The sequence below is a fragment of the Xenopus laevis genome, chromosome 5S, assembly GCF_017654675.1.
Source record: "Xenopus laevis strain J_2021 chromosome 5S, Xenopus_laevis_v10.1, whole genome shotgun sequence".
Taxonomy (NCBI): domain Eukaryota; kingdom Metazoa; phylum Chordata; class Amphibia; order Anura; family Pipidae; genus Xenopus; species Xenopus laevis.
Window position 1 is genome coordinate 131,056,087 of NC_054380.1, and position 21,685 is coordinate 131,077,771.

Sequence of the window (21,685 nt, forward strand, 5' to 3'; positions counted from 1 at the left end):
ACGGGCGCAAGTTCCTTTCTAGCCAGCAGAGGGCGCCTCAAACCGTGTGTCATTCTGGCTAAAGTCACAGGTTATTAAGACAATGTTAAGAAAGCAAAGGGTGGGGGGAGTTCCCAAAGCCATGAAACCCCCTCCAAGTCTCTCATTCCCCAGCACAGTGCACTGATAAAATGGATCTAAGGAAGGCTGCGGCTCTGTGGCTGGGGTTGTGGAGTGCCTGGCTATGGGCTGCTGCTGCTGCTAGTGGGCTGCTCTCCTCCCACAGGCTCAGACTGACAGGGGGTGCCAGAAGGGCGATTGCTACTCTACACGGGCACCCCAAGGATCACTTACTGCTCAGCAAGGAACCCCTGGGCAAGGGCACCGTGGTACCCCATGAGTACATGCTGTCTCTCTACAAAAGCCTGTCCAGCGCTGAGCACCAGGACTCCAGGAGCACAACCAGCAGGAACAGGAGCACAACCAACACCATCACCAGCTTTGTGGACCAGGGGCACGGTGAGTCCCACTCTCCAGGGTTAAAGGGTGACATGGGGAGAATCCTGCTGCTGCCCCATACTCCTGTCCTGTCTCCCTGCACTGCTGCCACAAAGCTTCTCACTACTGATACATTGTAGCAAGTCCCTCTTACCCATTGGCACGTTGCTGAGTTGTGTATATATATATATATATATATGTGTGTGTGTGTGTGTGTTTGTGTTGGCATTGAATGACATTGATAGAGAGGGGGCACCACATTCACTAATAATTGATAACAATGTTCACAGGTATCACAGAGAGCAGGGAGCTGCCATATAGATTTGCCAGTGATAATGACAGATCTCAGTGTTGGCTGCACATTCCCACTGTAGCCTGAGCCCATGGCTGCCCACTCACCAGACCACTGCCCATTCTCTGTCCAGTGAGGGATATTTCAGTCCATTAATGTTATCAGATGGGCATGGGGAAGGGCATTAGCCATGGCACAATACTACAATCAGGCTGGGGCAGAACAATAGGTTGGATCAGGGTGTTAGAGAGGACAGAGCCCATTGAAGGCAGAAGGTGCCAAACAGTTGGTCTCTGCTGTAGAAGTGATGGCAGTGAATGGGATATACTGTAGGAAACTAGTTGTATGGTGGTGACTAGATGAGAGAAGTGATTAGGAAACGCGCAGTCTGTGATTGGTCTGAGTAGGATTTGTGGCAAAAGGTTTGTGAAACCAGGTGGGGACATTAATGAGCTCAATAGCCTGTCTCACATTTGTTCACATTCACTCTTTTCACTTATGTCCTTTGTAGGAATAGAAAAGTGTTATTCACTGGTCCAGGTGCCCAAGTATATTCTATCCTAAATATATGCCCCATGTCCTTCTCCTTATGATGTGCCTCCTGTTGGTTTGCCTTTGCAATATCTGGGGGTTTTTTTGGGGAAGATTCCTGTTCAGCCTCACTGTGTAACCATGGTGAGAGGGGGCTCACAGAATTCCCACCAGCAGGTTCTCTCCCTGCAGATAACGACTACAGACCTGAGGGGGGCTCAAACCCTCGGTCCAATGATCACTAAACTGTGGTTCCCAAGTTGCTGCTAAACTACAACCACCAGCTAGAAATGGTCCCTTAAACTGGTTAGAGAATATTTATCCTGTCCTTAGACTGTCTCAGAGCAGGTACATGGCCATGTCTCAGTTTCCACAGGGACCTAGATGGGTGAGATCCATATGCCCAGTCAGAATAGACACAGCAAGGTGCCAGGTGCAGAATGCAGTACAGGCAGCAGCGGCTGGAGGGGAGAAACAAGTAACCCTGGTACTGGGCTGGTGCCCCTGATTCCCTCTAATGTCTCACTCCCAGGACAATAGAGAGAGAGGAATTAGGTGCCAGTCCGACCCTATTCACCTCATACTTTCCAAACTGAAACTCTTTTTTAATTATTGAAAAGCAAATGATTAGTTGTCAGAAGCTGCAAAACTATTCTGGCGTTTAAGGAAATCGAATTTTAAATATTTAAATATAAACCGATAGCACATAGCTCAATAAGGAATAGATGATAGATAGATAGATAGATTATTTGATAGAGAGAGATTATTAGATAGAGATAGAGTTCAGAAAGAGAGAGAGAGAGAGAGAGAGAGAGAGATTATTAGACAGAGATATATAGACAGAGAGATTATTAGAGATAAAGAGATTATTATATAGAGAGAGAGTGAGAAATAGAGAGATTATTAGACACGAGATAGATAGACAGAAAGATTATTAAAGAGAGAGAGAGAGATTATTAGAGAGAGAGAGAAAGAGAGAGATAAGATGAATAGATATAGATTATTAGATAAAGAGAGAGATAATTAGATATGAGAGAGATAGATGAAAGAGAGCGAGAGATAGATGATAGATAGATTGTGATAAATTATTAGACATATATATATAGAGAGAGAGAGAGAGAGAGAGAGAGAGAGGAAGAAATAGAGAGAGAGAGAGACAGCCAGCCAAGGCGAATAATTAAGCGATAATAAATATAACAAAGAATGATCTACCATTTACCAATAATATTAGATGTTTTTCAGTCTATTACTCGGCCGATATATATAGTGAATAAAGTACCCCCTCTTGTAAATTATAAGGATATTATAAGTCACAGAGGAGTTTCATGACCATATAAAAACAAGAGGCTGAAAGCTGAGTGTTTTTATACAGGTCATGGAACTCTTCTAATATCCTCATATTTTGCTACAGGGGGTACTTTATTTATTATAATACACAAGTTTCAGTGAGTCATGTGACAGAAATGACATCAGAACTCACAGTTTATAACTGATGACATCAGAACTCACCGTTTATAAGGATATAATTTACAGGATATTCATGGCTTTTGTGTATTATATATATATATATATATATAAAATCGTTGCATAAATGAAAGTGGAGGATGTTTTTGCCTACAGAAGGGTCGACTTTCAGTACAAATCAATTCTCCACAAATCACTGTACATTCTCTCCCTCTCTCTCTTTTATTTCAAAAACCATTTTCTTTCCCAAATCAGTGGTCTGTAATTTTATTGATATTTATACATTTCTACATATTTCTACATACATACATAAATACACAGAGGAGTACAATGTAGGTATAATATGGCAGTTCTATATATAAACTCATAGATAATCTCCTGGGAAAGGTTTTCCCTGCAGTATTTAGCAAATTGCTCGTGTATAATAACCAATAACCCCCCATTATTATGGGTTAATAAGTGACAAGTGGGATTTATAATCCAGCAAGGAATAAATAATAAATGCATAAAATACAATAAATGTGTGTATAGCACAACTCCAGGCCCCGAAATACGAGGTTAATATCATTAAAGGTCCTGCACCCCCGACAAAGGTCATGCCAGGAGAATTCTACATCGGGCGATTATCCCATTGACTGTGGATCGTTTAGTGAAGGCGGCAGCCCAGTCCCTCGCACTTAAATATAAAAATAAAAGCAGATGCGCTTCTGCAAAGAGTTCCCTTATCTCCTGCAACAGCAAGCTGCAATTTCTTTTCCCCAGGCTCGAGTATAACAACCAGCGATGTGGAAATCGCACGACAGAGAGAAAGTCGCAGACACCAACGCGCGTCTGTAAACCACAGTGACCGACTCTAAAATATAATCCGGGGCCGGGGAAAGTGTTCGGAATAACGGGAGAATATTGATTTTATTTAGAGGGGCGCAAATGCGCAAAACCTACTCGCGCTACTGATAAAACTGATACAATTACAGGCTCCATAGGATTCAGTCTCAGCGCTAAAAATTCCACTGGAGAAATCACTGGGGGTAAATCACAGCTGTAAATTCAGCGACTTTCTCTCTGCTGTATGAGACACCTGAGAGTCGGACTTTGCCTACAGTCGAAACGTTGAACGTTGTATCTATATATTATATTTCTATCTATTATTATATCTATTATCTATCTCTCTATCTATCTATCATCTATCTATCTATTTATTATCTATCTCTCTCTCTATCTATCATCTATCTATCTATCTATCTATCTATCTATCTATCTATCTATCTATCATCTATCTATCTATCTATCTATCTATCTATCTATCTATCTATCTATCTATCTATCTATTATCTCTCTCTCTCTCTCTCTCTCTCTCTCTCTCTCTCTATCTAACTATCTATCTATCTATCTATCTATCTATCTATCTATCTATCTATCTATCTATCTATCTCTCTATCTCTCTATTATCTATCTATCTATCTATCTATCTATCTATCTATCTATCTATCTATCTATCTATCTATCTATCTATCATCTCTCTCTCTCTCTCTCTCTCTCTCTCTCTCTCTCTATATATATATATATCATCTATCTATCTATCCATCCATCCATCCATCCATCATCTATCTATCTATCTATCTATCTATCTATCTATCTATCTATCTATCTATTATCTATCTATCTATCTATCTATCTATCTATCTATCTATCTATCTATCTATCTATTATCTCTCTCTCTCTCTCTCTCTCTCTCTCTCTCTCTCTCTCTCTCTCTCTCTCTCTCTATCTAACTATCTATCTATCTATCTATCTATCTATCTATCTATCTATCTATCTATCTATCTCTCTATCTCTCTATTATCTATCTATCTATCTATCTATCTATCTATCTATATATCTATCATCTCTCTCTCTCTCTCTCTCTCTCTCTCTATCTAACTATCTATCTATCTATCTCTCTATCTCTCTATTATCTCTCTATCTATCTATCTATCTATCTATCTATCTATCTATCTATCTATCATCTCTCTCTCTCTCTCTCTCTCTCTCTCTCTCTCTCTCTCTCTCTCTATATACTGTATATATATTATCTATCTATCTATCTATCTATCTATCTATCTATCTATCTATCTATCTATCTATCTATCTATCTATCTACCTATCTTTTTTGTCTCTCTCTCTCTCTCTCTCTCTCTCTCTCTCTCTCTCTCTCTTTCTTTCTCTCTTTTTATCATCTATCTATCTGTCTATTTATCTAACTAGCTTTCATTCTGTCTGTCTCTATCTCTCTCTGTCTGTCTATTTATATATCTAGTGCTCTTTCTGTCTGTCAATGAAGTGCATCACGTGGATTGTTTGTGTGTGTATTTATAGTCCAGCTAGCATGTACAGTGTGACTGTATGGAGAGATGTTTATTTCTCATCTAACTAAATGCAAGAATTATGTGAAACCAACACCTTTTGGCCTTTTTTCAGGCCAATTCAGTTCATGATCGCACTCATGACTTCTAAGAAACCATTTCCTACAAACCGGTCTTGGCACGAAAGGTTACTGGCATAATATAGTTATAGCTGCTGCCAAAAAGGTATCATTGTGAATGATATGCTGATTGATTTATGTGTTCCAGATGACCTCCCTCCCCAGCCTCCAGAGCAGAAGTTCTTGTTTGATACCAGGAGTTTGCCCGAGAGAGATGAAATAGTAGGAGCTGAACTTCGCATCCTGCGGCGTTTTCCAGAGGACACAAGTTCCATATCAGAATCAGGGAGTCTGGTCCATCTCAATCTCTACACCTGTCCCACTGGTTGGCAAGAGCCCAAGCTTATAGATTCCAGACCTGCAGACCTTCTTGATACAGTGTTTTCCAAGTGGGAAGTATTTAATGTCTGGAAGGCTGTGGGAAACAGAAGGCTCTCGGGGGAAACGTTGTGTTTCATGCTGAAGATTGTATCCGATATCAAAGCCACAGCCTTCGAACCAGTGCAAATAGGATTTAGCCGTGAGGGGCAACTGCCTCATGAAAAAGCTTTACTGGTGGTGTCTTCCCATTCCAAGAGGAGGGAAAACTTGTTTAAGGAGATCAGGGACAAGATTAAGTCAATTGGAAATCCTAAATTCTTGGAGCCACCGGATTCAGGTCAACAGTCCATCGCCAAGAGGAGATGGAAACGAACAACTCTCCCCACTAGGACAAATAATGGCAAAGGTCATGCGAAGAAATCCAAAACAAGGTGTAGCAAGAAGCCCCTTCTTGTCAACTTCAAGGAGTTGGGTTGGGATGACTGGATTATTGCTCCCTTGGATTATGAAGCCTATCACTGCGAGGGGGTCTGTGATTTCCCACTGAGATCTCATCTGGAACCCACCAACCACGCCATTATACAGACCTTAATGAACTCCATGGACCCTGAGTCCACCCCACCCAGCTGTTGTGTTCCTTCAAAACTCAGCCCCATCAGTATTTTATATATAGATTCCGGCAACAATGTTGTCTACAAACAGTACGAGGACATGGTTGTTGAGAGCTGCAGTTGTAGGTAGCAGTTGCTTTTGTGCTGCTTAATGGTTGCTATATTTTTCATTCATAAAGAAAAGGTAAGGTGAGAATTACCTTGTCTGCCTGGCTGACCTTGAGGGTTAATGGGAAATATGACAGTGGGAGTCCCCTGACAGTTCCAAAACCAAGAAGGTTCATAATTTAATGAGTCCCTTTCCGCCACTTGGACAAAGTCTGATATTTAATAATAATGTTTTGTAAATAGTATGTATTACAATTATATAAAGAAACAGAACAGGGCCCTGTCCGAGTGGCACCCTGCAAGGCCACCCAGCTTGGTCTTTCTAAATGCCCCTGTTCAGTGTTGGCCTTTTTACTAGACAAAGGCAGGGATTCAGCTTGTTATACTGTTTTATTCATCCCTAACCATTGTATATGGACCCAGAAATTTGTACTTTAACGGCTTCTTACTGGACTCTGACTTATCAATGGGTTGTGATTTAGTCCTACTCTAACTTCCAGTTCCTTCCCCTGTGTGTAATGAATGCCTCCATGTTTTTCATGCCTGCAACTACAGGCACAATGGTTGAAGTTTAATATTCTTACACTGGGAGGAAGAGTGGGACTAAATTATTTCCATCTCCTTTCAAAGCACCCCCACATGCTTCATGTGCATTGTTTAACAGAAACAGTTATGGGCTATATTATCCTGATGATGATGATGAAGTATGATGTCATCAATAAACTGGCCACTCCCAAGTTCGAGTATTGTCACCCCAGTGATGTCATCTACGTAACGTACAAAATGTGTTAAATGCAATGTATGACCCCCCCCTACACACACACAATGAATCCAAATTAAAAACAAACCCTACGGTTGGCCTATTACACAGCTTTTATTGGAACAGATCTTTGTACCATTATCATACATTATCATTATCATCATTTTTGTTTTGTATCCACCATAACCCAGTCCTGTGTATATAGGGCAATTCAATTGTATTTATTCATACGCGGAAAAATACACTGTAATATTAGATGTTGTGCTGCTGCCTGAAGGAACGTTTATGGTAAATGTGTTTTTATTCGATTTCAATCCCTTTTGAGATGTAGTCATCATTGTTTAAGTGTTGGCAAGGAAAACTGGCTTGAGAAATTCCAAAAAAAATATATACATGAAAGAAATTATATTTGGCATTTGAGTCCAATCAGAAGGAAATAAACTTTATATTATAGTAGATGCCAAGCTTGTGACCCTTATATTATTTACAGGCTAAATCTCCCAGCATCCCTCAACAGCCATAGGCCCTGGAGAGATGGTGGACATATATATATAATTCTCTATTACAGTTGCATTGGTCCTTCTGAAAGTTCTGATTGGCTTCGGGTTGGTTCTGCTCACTGTATGGACTCAGGTTATGGCTAGTATTCAATATGTCAAGGAACCGACCCATATCATTTATTGTCCTTCTTGTTTATGATTTTGGGCGGTAGGCCAACGAGTGACCTCTAAATAGGTGGGTGTGCATATGTATGTACAGTATGTATCTATATCATTTTGTATTACAGGAAGGGCAGTATACAGTCTATATATAGTTCATTGTTTTGATTGAAACTGGAAATATTAGTAAATAATAAAGCACTTGTGACATGAAATGTTAAATAGGAGTAGCATGTACTGATGGCTAGATGTAGATCAGTACAAATAAAATGGCAAGGATGTCTTTAGGGGTTCCAGGTAGAGGGGGCAGCTGTGGGCCACACAGAGGAGCAAGTGTAGTAGCACAGTGGATGGTGGAAACATCACTAAATCAACCCCTGGGGTTTTCATGAAATGCTACGTCTATCACCTGCTGATGGCCAAAGGCTGAAGGGGTTGGCTGGAGTTGCAGTTCAATAAGAGAAGATGGGCCATAGGTCTCATGGGACCTTTCATGGCAAATTCCGGAGGAACAATATTGGAGGTGGTAGTTACCTGTAACTTGGAGAAAAAACATAGTTGGTTATGAGAACTGACCATGATGCCCCCTGCTGACCCATCCAGTACATCCCTCCTACTGCACCCACAAGCAAACACCACTCTTGGCGACCTCCCACGGTGCTTCACTGCTTTAGGGGAGCTGGCTACTGTCGCATTAGCTAATGACTTTCAGTACTTATGCTGACTATATAGTCAAATCATTTAAAATGCCAGCTCTTCATTGAGGCCACAGGTGGCTATAGTCACTCAGTCTGACCATGTTGGAAAATGTGTTCTGAACATCTGTGCCACCGTAGGGACTACTGAAACATCACTGCTGATGTCTGTCCTAGGGTCAACATGATGGTTGCTCCACAAACATTTACATTTACAGAGCAATGACTGTGGCTGAAGCCTACAGCCATGGAGAAGGACATTGCCATAATCTTGTACGGTGAGAAAGTCACCTTTCTGGTCCCCACTTTGCTGTAGGCACAAGGTGTATGTACTGAGCTACACGATCTAACCTAATTATTGCATTAGGATCAGGGCTGCCATTAGAAATCACAGGGCCCCGTACAACAACATTTTCCCGCACACCCCAGCCCCCAAGCCCCACCCCAGATCCCGCCCACTCCACACTACAGTTAAAAGACCACAAAGACATCAGTGCTAAAAAAGGTAACCCCCCCAACACACACACAAGTTATAAAAAGCTATTGATGGTCAGGCCCCCTTATAAGTTAAAAAAAAACTGTGGTGCCAGGGCCCCCCATAAATGTTTTTTAAACAATTGGTGGTCATGGCCCCCCTACAAGTTAAAAAAAATAATTGGTGATCAGGGCCCCCCATAAAAGTTTTTTTTTTTTTTTAAAAAAACATTGGTGGCAGGGCCCTCCTTACAAGTAAAAATTGATGTCCTGGGCTCCCCCCCCCACAAGTTATAAAAAGCCATTGGTGATCAGGGCCCCCCTACAAGTTAAAAAAAAGACATTGGTGCCAGGGCCCCCCATAAAAGTTTTTTTTAAAAAAAAAAAAACATTGGTGATCAGGGGCCCCCCTGCAAGTAAAAAAAAATTTAATTGCCTGCCCCCCCCACTAGTTATAAAAAGCCATTGGTGATCAGGGCCCACGGCAAGTAAAAAATTGGCCAGATCCCCTCAAAGGGGATCCAATCCCAATGCAGATTTACTGGGACTTATTCTTAAAGGACCAATGAGGATACAGTAAATCTTAATAGGAGAAAGCAGGGGGTCCCGACTAATCAAGTAAATGAAGCATGGCTGGCCCGTCCCTTAGACACAAAATCCTGCGGGCCCGGGACAACTGTCCCCCCTGTGACCCCCTGATGGTGGCCCTGATTAGGATACATGAGTATTTAACTCAGAGGGTTCACTCAGAGGGAACCCAGGTTCCATTGGCAGTTGGTTCCAATTTCACTGAATGGGCTGTTCAACTGGACAGCTGCTCAAGCTCTCTGTTGGCATCTTCAGATAATATTAACATTTATCATCTGGCTCTATGTAGAACATGGAAACAGTTGGATAGCACTGGCCTAGGGTATAATGTGTATTATAGGAAAGTAGAGGTTTTCAGGCTTTTTTGGTTCTTCTTGATGTGTCACAGGCTGTCCCTTTGCTATCTATTAAGACTATGTGAGAATGTTACTCCAACTGTTATTCAAAGACACTCACTCACCTTATCAGGCAGCTCTGCTGAGTCCGACCCTCATAGCAGGGGTCTGGAGTTTTCCATGTATATCCCTGGCATTATCTCTAGATACAGCCACAGTGTCCCATGGGGACCACCAAACTGAGTGGCTACATAACAGGAGAGCTACGGTTATATTATCACCTGGATAGATGCTGTCACATTGTACTATAATGACATAAAACCCATTATCGGTAGAAATCCCATCATAAAGTGATAATATGATTGGGCTGTTGGGGAATTCAGGTGCGAACAGGATGTAGGTTATAAGGGCTATATATATATATATATATATATATATATTTAAAATAAACTGTCACATTCAGGGAAAAACATGCTTTACTACATTTCTGGGAAAAAAAGCTAATTTTTCTGGTTGTGCCAATTTGTTACCATGTCACCATCTATACTCGGCTTCCCAATGATTCCTGGTGACGGACCAGGGCCATTGGGAATGAAGGGCTGAATAGGAGAAGGTCTGAATAGTAAGATATTCCGGGAATATGACTTTCCTTGTACAGGTACAGGTATGGGACCTGTTTCCAGAATGCTTGGGACCTGGGGTTTTCCGGATAATGGAACTTTCTGTAATTTGGATCTTCATACCTTAAATCTACTAGAAAATCATGTAAACATTAAATAAACCCAATAGGCTGGTTTTGCTTCCAATAAGGATTAATTATATCTTACTTTGGTTCAAGTATTGTTTTAGAGAATTTTTAAAATTTGGATTATTTCGATAAAATGAAGTCTGTGGGAAACAACCTTTCCGTAAGTCAGAGCTTTCTGGATAATGGGTTTCAGGATAACGGATGTTTCTGTAATTTGGATCATAATACCTAAAATCTACTATAAAATCATGTAATCATTAAAGAAACCCAATAGGCTGGTTCTGCTAACAATAAGGACTAATTGTATCTTACTTTGGTTCAAGTAAAAGGTATTGTTTTATTATTACAGAGAAAAAGGAAAACAAAAATTAAAATTAAAATTTGGATTATTTCAATAAAACGACCTTTCCGTAATTTGGAGCTTTCTGTATAATGGGTTTGCGGATAACAGATGTTTCCGGAATTTGGGTCTTCATGCCTTAAGTCTACTAGAAAATCATGTAAACATTAAATAAACCCAATAGGCTGGTTTTGCTTCCAATAAGGATTAATTATATCTTAGTTGGGATCAAGTACAAGTTACTGTTTTATTATTACAGAGAAAAAAGCAACCATTTTTTAAAATTTGGATTCTTTGGAAAAAATTGAGTCTATGGGAGAGGGCCCTTCCGTAATTCAGAGCTTTCTTGATAATGGGTTTCCAGATAATGGATCCTAGCCAAGCAACATGTTTTCAGCCCATTCTCAGGTGAAAGGGAGTTTATTATACAGGTTATTTGCTATTAAAGGGGATGTAAACCCAAAAAGAAATTTGTCTAATGCAAGGCAATATAAATCTCCGCAACTTTCCAATCCATATTTCAGTAAATTTAAACTGCTGTTCTGGACGTGTTTTCTTTTTTTTTTTTTTTTAAGAAAGTCCCCTAATCTAAATCTGGACATACCCGGTGTAAAGCTGTCAGTTTTGGCACAAATTGGTGTGGGACCAACATAACAGTTCCTTTTTATGTAAGGATGGGTGAGAGATATAAAACTCTAACATCCAGAACCAAATACAAAACTTTTTAAAAAATATCTTACGCATATATTAAAATATATATTTCTGGTAAATTGCACTTTTAGGTTCATAAAATTCCCTATTCTTAGCAACTTTTCAGTTGGTCTTCATTTGCCTTCCTCTTCTGCCGCTTTGAAATGGAGGGGAGGGGGGCAGCCAAAAACTATTGCCTTGTGAGGCTGCAATTATATTGCTATTCCTACTATCAAATAATAATGTTTCTTTTTAGGCCCTCTCCTATTCATCAGCTAGCCTCTCACTCAAACCACTGCCTGGTGTCCAGGGTAAATTGGACCCTAGCAACCAGATCGCTGCTGAAATGCCTTACTGGAGAGCTGCTGAACAAAAAGATTGTCTCATAACGTCAATATCTACATTACACAAACTTTATTTAAAGGGGAACAACCCCTTTAATCATAAAACTTCCCAGTGCACATAAACGCCAGTGTTGCGTGCACTGCTGTCAGTTCTGTGCGCAGAATGTGTGACCTGGGTAGGTAGAGAAAGCAGGAACATTCAACCACTTAAGTGTTTATGGCACTTAGTATAGTGAGCGAATGGGAGCTGCCAACAGTGGACAGCAGTGATGGGCATTTTTTACCCAATGGAAATACACTGACTGAGAAACATCTGCAACTGCCGGCTGCTGCTGACTTGAATGGCCCACAGCTTACATAATTAAAGAACTCTCCGGGCAACAGTGTACTGAATGCTAGCGTGCTTTCCGGGATAAGGGGTCAATTATCCCGCTACGTGCCTTGGTCTCAGTGTATATAGAGACTCCCTGCCATAAAGCAAGGCAAGACAGTCAAGGTGTCTCTGATATTGAAATTGCCAGTTTAGTGCAATCTTAGTGCCAATGCATACCTCCCAACATTTTGGAAATAAAAAAAGGCACAAAAAAGTTGTTGTGCAAATTTTTTTGACCATGCCCATTTTTGTGGCCACACCCCCTAATTACCATGTTCACTTTACACAATTTGGCAGGTAATGAAAGTTTGAACATATTTCTGTGTTTTTTTCAGTTATTACAGTTTTGCTAATGAAGGTGAATTGCCCTTTAAACTGTGAGTCTAACTTTTCCCAAGAGACCTGTTACCTTGTATTGTTACAATTACTTATTTGCTTATCTCAAAATTGTTACAAAGTATCTTATCTGCAGCTGTGGCTGTTCTGGGCTCTCTGCCAAAAGCCAATTAAGTTAGAAACATTGTTTCTTTTTCTGGCTGTTCAGTGCAGAGAAAATCAGGACTTTCCAGTACAAACGAGGGACTGCGGGTTGAGCTGTCAAAAGAGGGACTGTCCCTCTGACAGTTGGTAGGTATGGCCAATGTATGGAGTCAAAACCATGGAATTACCCAGTTTTATTCATTTTCATATGTTTCATGTGTGTATTTTGGCAACTCAAACGTGGGCCAAAATGCCTTTACCTTTAATTACCTTTAATTTATTTATCAAATTTATCATTGGTCTTTTGCTGCACAACACAGGATGTTTCTCTAAAGCCTTGTGCCGTTTGTATGGAATAATATATTTTTGCAATGCTGTATTTTCCCCATTCCCCCCCTATGGCTCCTCCCTGTACGGCAGTTGATATATATTCCTTCTGGCTCCCCCCCCTGGAATCTGAAATTAAGGTGGTAGAAAGGATGTAAATGCATTGTAATGTATGTATTCTGATGTTAAAACTGACTGTACATATGGAAATGTAAATTAAATGTATACAATACTCTATATTTTCTCACTATAAAGTATAATGCAATATATTTGTCAGATATTCCCGTATACTCGACTTTAACCCATTTTCTGAATATTTTGTACAGATAACGTTTATTAAATATTTTATAAATACTTACCATGGTGCATGATCTGTTGCTCCCTATATCCCCTTCTCTCCTTATTGGAAACGCTTTGTCATTTTTCTTTGCCTTAGATTCCTGAAGGCTCTAAATGTCCCAGGGTGCTGCACCCCATTGACTATATACAGTGTAATTCACCATAGTGACCTGATGTAGAACCAGGCACAGGCCAACATTATACGCCATACATAGTAAGGATTTTGACTTATTCCAAGGGGCTGATTTACAACCTGAAAGGCAGCGTGCAAAGGGCATAAAAATGGGCTCAGCCTGCCATGCTTTTGTCTCCAGCCTAAATGAATTTCTGCAGGCCTCTGTTCTCCACTTCAAAGCACAGAAACCTACGGATGCCCCATGAGGGCCAAGAGGGACTTAGGCTTCCCCTGTCCCATATCTTACAGGTCATTGAGATGCAAGTCATGAAGTATTGGTGGATGCAGGCTCATTGGTGTAAGTATAGAGGAAGCAGACCCAGCAGTTGCTTTGGGGGGCCTGGACTGTGGAGTCTGCTTCTTCCTTTTGATTTCCCCTTTGTTAGAAATCCCCCCTTCTCCAACCACGGTCCTTTCTATGGCATGAGCAGGCGGATTTAGCATGGGGTGGCTGGGTAGGGGATGCAATGCATGCTGGGCCTCTCCACATTGGAACACATTTTCACAGTTTGGTTTTTATCATGTTTTGACATGCATTCTGTATATTATTAATATAAGATCTCACCCTACTTTGTCCGTTTAAGTAGGTGTTTGTATTGTCAAGACAGTGCCCTTTAACATTGGTACAATTGGTCAGGGCCCACATCAGCTCATCACAAGGTTACATATACATAAATACAGCCATTCTTTTATGGTTCCAAGATTATCCCTGTAGGCAAATAGGACCTGACCCTAACTAGCCTTCAGGATGGGCTTCTGGGAATATCTAGGGGAGCCCATCACCATTTATCCCATATCTCACCTGAACTGACCTTCAGACAAGGCAACCATACCACTGCCTATCGGCAGAGCCCCACAGTTGGCAACCATTGCAGTAGGTCAAGTTGTTTGAAAATGCCTGTACCCAATTTTAGGGTGGGTCAAAAAGAGCCTTTGACCTTGCCCAACAGCATCAGTGCAGCTGGTCCTTCATTTGAGTATATGCATTTACAATTTCCAACTGAGTCCCTCCAGCTGTGGATTCTTGGATTGCAGACAAAGATGCTGTCGGGTCTGTGTTGTGAGTCTACCTGATTATAGCCACACGGGACTAATGGACATCAATGAAACAAGCCTTCTCAGCATTATCATTCTTCTCTACATACATTCATATAGAAGCACTGCAAGTAAACCTTTGAGAGTTATGAGCATAGATTGGTACAACTGCTTCAAACATCACAATACAATCTCATTGGCCTCCAGCTGTAGTTTGGGATGTTTCTTGTGGTCCAATAACTTAATTGGCATGTTCCCATTCACCCATTAAACCAACATTTTTCTCAAGTAACATTCCAGAAGCCGGAGTGCAGAAACATATTGATTCAACACCCCATTTAAAATGCTTCATCTTGGACAAAAAGGAGACTAATTCAATAAACATTATAACACAACAGATGAGGGATTGATGATGGCCTCCTGGGGTGCTGAGATCTTGGCTGCATTAAACAGCAACGCCGTTCTGAGGAATTTACTAACACAAACAAAATCCACGTTTTTAATTAGATGAAAGTGCTCAGGGGTCAGAGACCCACGTCTCCCAACATGTATCAAGCTGTATACTTTCAAATATCCGGTTACCAAATGACGAACTAATCAGTAATCAATATATAGGAACAGCTTTTGCATTCTCACCACATGGTAAGAAAAAAGGCAAACGGCTCACACATTAACAAGAGGAATTCATAAAGGAACTTCTATAGGAATCATCACAAGAAACCGAGGGTGGGATTATTATGAAGGGAAATTGTATTGTTCAGAACTGATGTAGACTGTAGCTCTGGGGTCCAGTAGAACATGTGCTTTATAGCAAGGCTGTCCAACTGGAGGCCCATGAGATGAGATTTTAATCCAATATGGTTTTGGGCATATTCTATGACATGATTGGCCCATATCACAGAAAAGGTTGGACAGCACCGGTACAGATGATTGCCTACAAACAGCTCACATTCATTCGACTGATTTTCACTATTAATAACGTATGTACCGAAATCCTTCATTCCAATTTTTTCTAGAAGGTGGCTAAAAATATTGTACAAGACTTGGCATTTTCCTCAAAGTGGCTGTTGTCTGTGTCTTAAAGGGGTGGTTTACTGTTAATTAAACATTTAAGTATGTTATAGAATGGCTAATTCTAAGCAACTTTTCAATTGCTTTTCATTTTTTATAGTTTTCTAATTATTTGCCTTCTTCTTCTGACTTTTTCAGGCTTTCAAATACTCTGTAAGGCTGCAAATCTATTGTTATTGCAACTTTTTATTGCTTATTTTTCTGTTTAGACCCTCCCCTCATTATATTCCAATCTCTTATTCAAATCAGTGCATGATTGCTGGGTATTTTGAACCCTAGCAACCAGATTGCTGAAAATGCAGACTGGAGAGCTGCTGAATAAAAAACTGAATAACTCAAAACCCCCAAACGATAAAAAATGAAAACCAACTGCAAATTGACTCAGAAAATGACTCTCTACATCGGGGGTCTCCAACTTTTTTTTTTTTTACCTGTGAGCCACACTTAAAAGAGAACCAAACCCTAGCTAATAAAAACCCCTACCCTACATATACCCTCTCCCTGCTCCCCCAGCCTAGGTGGTACCTTTGGTAAATGCCCCTAACTCTTTACTTACCCCTCGGTGCAGATTTGGCATTTTGCCATCTTCTTTTCTTCTGTAATCTTCGGGTCTTCTTCCAGAACTTCGGCAATTTGCGTGATTTTGTCGCATGCACAGTTGGCGCGAAAGAGAAGATTGCTCCAACTGCATATGCGCCATTACGTCATTCTCTTATGGAAGATTACTGAAGAGAAGAAGATGGCGCCCACTAATTCTGATGCCCTGAATCTGCACAGAGGGGTAAGTAAAGAGTTAGGGCATTTACCAAAGGTACCACCTAGGCTGGGGGGGGGACAGGGAGGGGGGTCTATGTAGGGTAGGGGTTTTTATTAGCAAGGGCTTGGTTCTCCTTTAAATGTAAAACATTTTGGAGAGCAACCTAATCATGCCAAACATTCCTAGGGGTGCAGAATATGGGATATGATTGGCTATTTGATAGACCCTGTGTGGACTTACAGTCTACAGGAGGCTCTGTTAGGTACTGTAGTAAACATGGTTTTTATTCAATTAAAATTTGCCTTTAAGTCAGAATTTCTAAAATAAACACCTGCTTTGAGACCACTGGGAACATCCATGGGGTCGGAGAGCAACATGTTGCTCAGGAACCACTGGTTGGGGGTCACTGCTCTACATCATACTAAAATTCATTTAAAGCTGAACAACCCCTATGAGTTGGAATTACTTGACTTCTCTTCTCCTTGTCACTAGCTTTGTACAAATATTGATTGGGCTGGCTGGAGAATCCTGTCTGGGTGAATCATATATGTGGTCCTCTCTTGATGGTTCTGCAAGGGCCTCCTAATTTAATTTGATTTTTTACCCACAGGCCAAACACCTGGATCAGTTGATGCTGCTTTTCTTTTGTGACACTAGCTTGCCATAAAGCAAGGCATCTGTTATTTGCCAGGCAGGAAACAGAAATAGTCAGGTAAATACCAGGAAATAGATTCCTCCATAACAAAAAATGCCTATAACGTTTAGCAGCAAAGCAAAACATTTTTCCAAAACGACAGCACTTTACTCAATAGATTCCATCATTTTATTTTGGGCTGCTTTTTCTCACTCCAGTGAGGTTACATCCACCCACCCTCTCTGACTAATGAACCCACCAATATCCATGGTACAAATCGATGTGGACTGGGCACCCAACAAGCATGAATTAATGCTAACCCAAAGAAACCATTGCTCTGTTTGTAAGGACTGTGGCCAAAGAGTTCTATTTCGTGTTGGGTCAGAAAATGTCCCATGCAATCAATAACAGAATTCAATCTGCTCCATGTTGTTTCTCTTCTTATTGGTTGGATATTAGTATGGGCTGCTGGACAGATGTGGTCTCAGACACTCTATGGGATTGCTGTTTAGACTCCAAACAGAGAATGTGTTGCTCCGAGCAAAAATCCACTATAATTACCATGAACTGTGACACAGCACAACAATGTCTGAAGAAGGAAGGAACACACAGAAGACAATGGAAGTTTGTACAACAACCAAATGTTCCTAAAATGAAACAGGCCTCTCCGTGTACTATATGGCTCTGAACGCTGTAGAGAAACATCCAGCCTTTTGGGCATGGTATGGGCTGGTGATCTCCATGCCTCCCTCAAAAAGGGGCTAAACCGTAAACAGAATTAACGCACAGTTCAGTGTGTAATACATTCGCTGCCTCTGAGAGTTGCTTAAATGTACATTTTATGACCAAATTAAAGGAGATCAATTAAAATGTGGAAAGGCAATTCTTCCTGAGAACTGGCCGTATTGTTTGGAAGTCATCGCTCGAGGTCCTGGTACAACTAACTTCTAAGAGGAAGTAATAAATTGCTCCATAAAATTTTGATTAACCTTAAAGTTGAAACATCTGATAATCATAAGAAGGTATTCAGCAGAAAGCAGGGAGATTTACTGGTCTCTTATTTAAAATACCACCAGTAAGAGATGTTGCAATGGAACACGAGGGCAGGGAGCGAGTAAATTATCCTCATGTCTCCTGCTGCAGGGCCCGCGGAAAGGCAGCTCCAGCCTTCCATTACACTTTCAAGAGAAAGACATATTGAAATGGCCTTGACAACCTCAACTATGAGCCAGATTCAATTTCATAAGGTAATACATATCTCCTGATACAATTTAGAATTTCCCCACAGACTTTTAGTGGGTTTTCATTTGATAAACCATTGACGTACTTGAAGCCCCTTATTTGTTATATGATAAAACCCAAAACAAATCTGGACTAATGTGCAGAACTTAATGGTGTAATCGGAGGAGGGTCAAGTAGTATTAGCTCCAAAGTCAATACTACTTGGCCCAGTGCACCCCAGGATGCTCCATTCCCTGCTCGCTACCTCCAGCTTTTACCACCACCACTCACACCACCCTAACCTCTCCTCCCTGACAGTTAGTCACTTGCTCGCACCCACCTTCTTCACTTCTCCCAGCTTGTTTACAACTGACCTCCCTCCCCCAGCTGGACCTTAGGATCTTGTTTCTTCTTACCCTGAGTGCAAGGGAGATCTATACAAAATGGCTAACTTTTTTTTACAGCAATTTAGTGTAGAGGTCTCTGGAGGAGCTATCACTCCAAATTCACTGCCAGTCTTTTGTGATTTAAAACTCCCACATAAATCCTCAACACACATATGCCATATAGTATTGGTAATTGTTAAACATAATTATTTGTTTTACAGATGAGTTGTTGCATCATTGCTTAAAATCTTTTTTACAGCTATTTAGTGTACAGGTCTCTGGAGGAGTCATCAGTGTGAGCCACACTTAAAGGAGAACCAAACCCTTGCTAATGAAAACCCCTATCCCCCTCACTTACATAAACCCCCCTCCCTGCTCCCCCAGCCTAGGTGGTACCTTTGGTAAATGCCCCTAACTCTTTCCTTACCCCTCGGTGCAGATTTGGGGTATCGGAGTTCACCGGTGCCATCTTCTTCTCTTCTGTAATCTGTTATATGATAAAACCCAAAACAAATCTGGAGTAATGTGCAGAACTTAATGGTGTAATCGGAGGAGGGTCAAGTAGTATTAGCTCCAAAGTCAATACTACTTGGCCCAGTGCACCCCAGGATTCTCCCTTCCCGGCTCGCTACCTCCAGCTTTTACCACCACCACTCACACCACCCTAACCTCACCTCCCTCACAGTCAGTCGCTTGCTTGCACCTACCTTCTTCACTTCTCCCAGCTCGTTGACAACTGATCTCCCTCCCCCAGCTGGACCCTAGTAACTTGTTTCTTCCTACCCTGAGTGCAAGGGAGATCTATACTTAAAACTTTTTTACAGCAATTTAGTGTAGAGGTCTCTGGAGGAGCTATCACTCCAAATTCACTGCCAGTCTTTTGTGATTTAAAACCCCCACATAAATCCTCAACACACATATGCCATATAGTATTGGTAATTGTTAAACAGAATTATTTGTTTTACAGATAAGGAGTTGTTCCATCATTGCTTAAAATCTACTAAAACACATTCAGGGCAGAGACACCCGTGGAGATTCAGGGAGATTAGTCGCCCGGCAACAAATCGCCTCTTCTTCGGGCGACTAAACTCTCCAAATTTCCTTCCCGCCGGCTCAAATCTAAATCTCTAGCAGGATGGTATTCAGAGAGCTTGGTTTTCCGAAGTTGACCAAAGTCTCCTCGTGAGACAACTTCTGAAAACAAAGTGCTCCGTGTGCCATCCTGCCCGTGGGAATGCAGTTCGGGGAAATTAGTCGCCTGAAGAAGACACGATTTGTCGCCAGGCAACTAAATCTCCCTGAATACCCACGTGCGTCTCTGCCCTCATGGTCACTTAATATAGTAGAACCTCAATATTATGTACCCTGAATTTACATTTTCCCAGATTATTTCTTGTTTATTTGTGGTCCTGTGCTCGTAGACTCCGCTCATTTTTTTTCGCAGATTTAACAGTTTCACCCATTATATAATACTTTCCCTCATCCCATGAGAAATGTAAAACCAGGGGTTCCACTGTAGAGAAAAACCTGAAAAACCTGAAACTAAGCAAGAGTTTGGGGCAAACTCTTATTTGCTGATCTTGGAAGTACAGGTATTGGATCCGTTATACGGAAACCCATTATCCAGAAAGCTCTGAATTATGGAATGACCATCTCTTATAGACTCCATTATAATGAAATAATCCAAATTTTTAAAAATGATTTCCTTTTTCACTGTAATAATAAAACAGTAGCTTGTACTCGATCCAAACTAAGATATAAATAATCCTTATTGGAGGCAAAACAAAACTATTGGGTTTATTTAATGTTTACATGATTTTTTAGTAGACTGAAGGTATGAAGATCCAAATTATGGAAACATTTACTATTCAGAAAATTCCAGGTCCCAAGCATTCTGGATAATAGGTCCAATACATAAGCATAATAACTGGTATAGTTCATTAATATAACATTGCTATTGGTTAATTGGGGTTCCTGAGCACATGTTGGACTGCAAAGGATGGAGGTCTTGGATCCAACAACACAGTGAGGAATGGGTCTGACATTGTTAGAGGGTTCTATAAAAAGGCATTTAACACAGTGGCTCAGTGGTTAGCCCTTCTGTCTTGTAGGGGTCTTGAGTTCAATTGGGCCTGGGTGTTTTCTGCAAGGAGTACTCTAAATGCTTCAGAACTATATAGACAGGACAATAATATAGCTGACCAAACTTGTATTTTCTCTTGCAATCAGACGGATACCCAAGTGTTCATGAGAAGCAGCAAAATGCATGGCAGGTTCAGGAAAAGAATGCCAATGTTCCTAAACCCTTAAAGGTGCTCTTGTTTCAGTTTTAAGAAAAGTCTCTTAGAAAAAAGAAAACAAAAACCTATCTGATTCCAAGTTGGACGTCAGAAAAAATGTTATTACGCTTTGTTAAACAGAAATACCGTAGAGCCTTTCCCTAAAGTCTTGAAGTTTGGAGTACATTAGTGACCCACTGTGTGTGAGAATCAACAGCTGGAACTATTGGCAGAAATTTATGAAATAAAAAAAGTATTTGGTGATTGGATCTTGCTGCGTGTGATAAAACAGTCCAATAACCTTAGTCTGGCCTCCCCACTTACAGTAAATACGCCAGCGAAACCAACCTGTGCAATCTTTAATTATAAATGGAAATACTACACTCTTTGCAAATAACATCAGCCACACAGATCATATCCCTCCATATGACAATGGTGTTCTCTCTCTAATATTGATGTTCAACATCCTTCCCACCCTGAGTGATAGAGATAAGTCCAAGGAACCATCTTTATTACCTTAAAATAAGGCCTACCATGCTCTGCAGCGTTCTCTCTCTCTCTCTCTGCATTTTCTGTTTCCTTTAGAACTCATTCTAACTTCCATGTTCCAAGTTAATAAAAGTAAAATTGATTGGTTGCAATTGGTTTGTTAAAAAAGTTACAAATCTGTTTTAAACCCCACCCCCACCCCTTTTAATGCAATAAAGAAA

The 21,685-nt window shown here is 40.8% G+C and overlaps 1 protein-coding gene across 1 annotated transcript; it reads left to right on the forward strand.

Moving 5' to 3' along the window:
- The first annotated feature begins 163 nt into the window (after window positions 1-163).
- On the forward strand, window positions 164-6,287 carry gdf7.S (growth differentiation factor 7 S homeolog). Its single transcript, NM_001085740.1, is given in 2 exon segments — window positions 164-498; window positions 5,374-6,287. Coding segments are annotated over 2 exon segments (1,242 nt in total). The 5' UTR covers window positions 164-170.
- The last annotated feature ends 15,398 nt before the right edge of the window (window positions 6,288-21,685 follow it).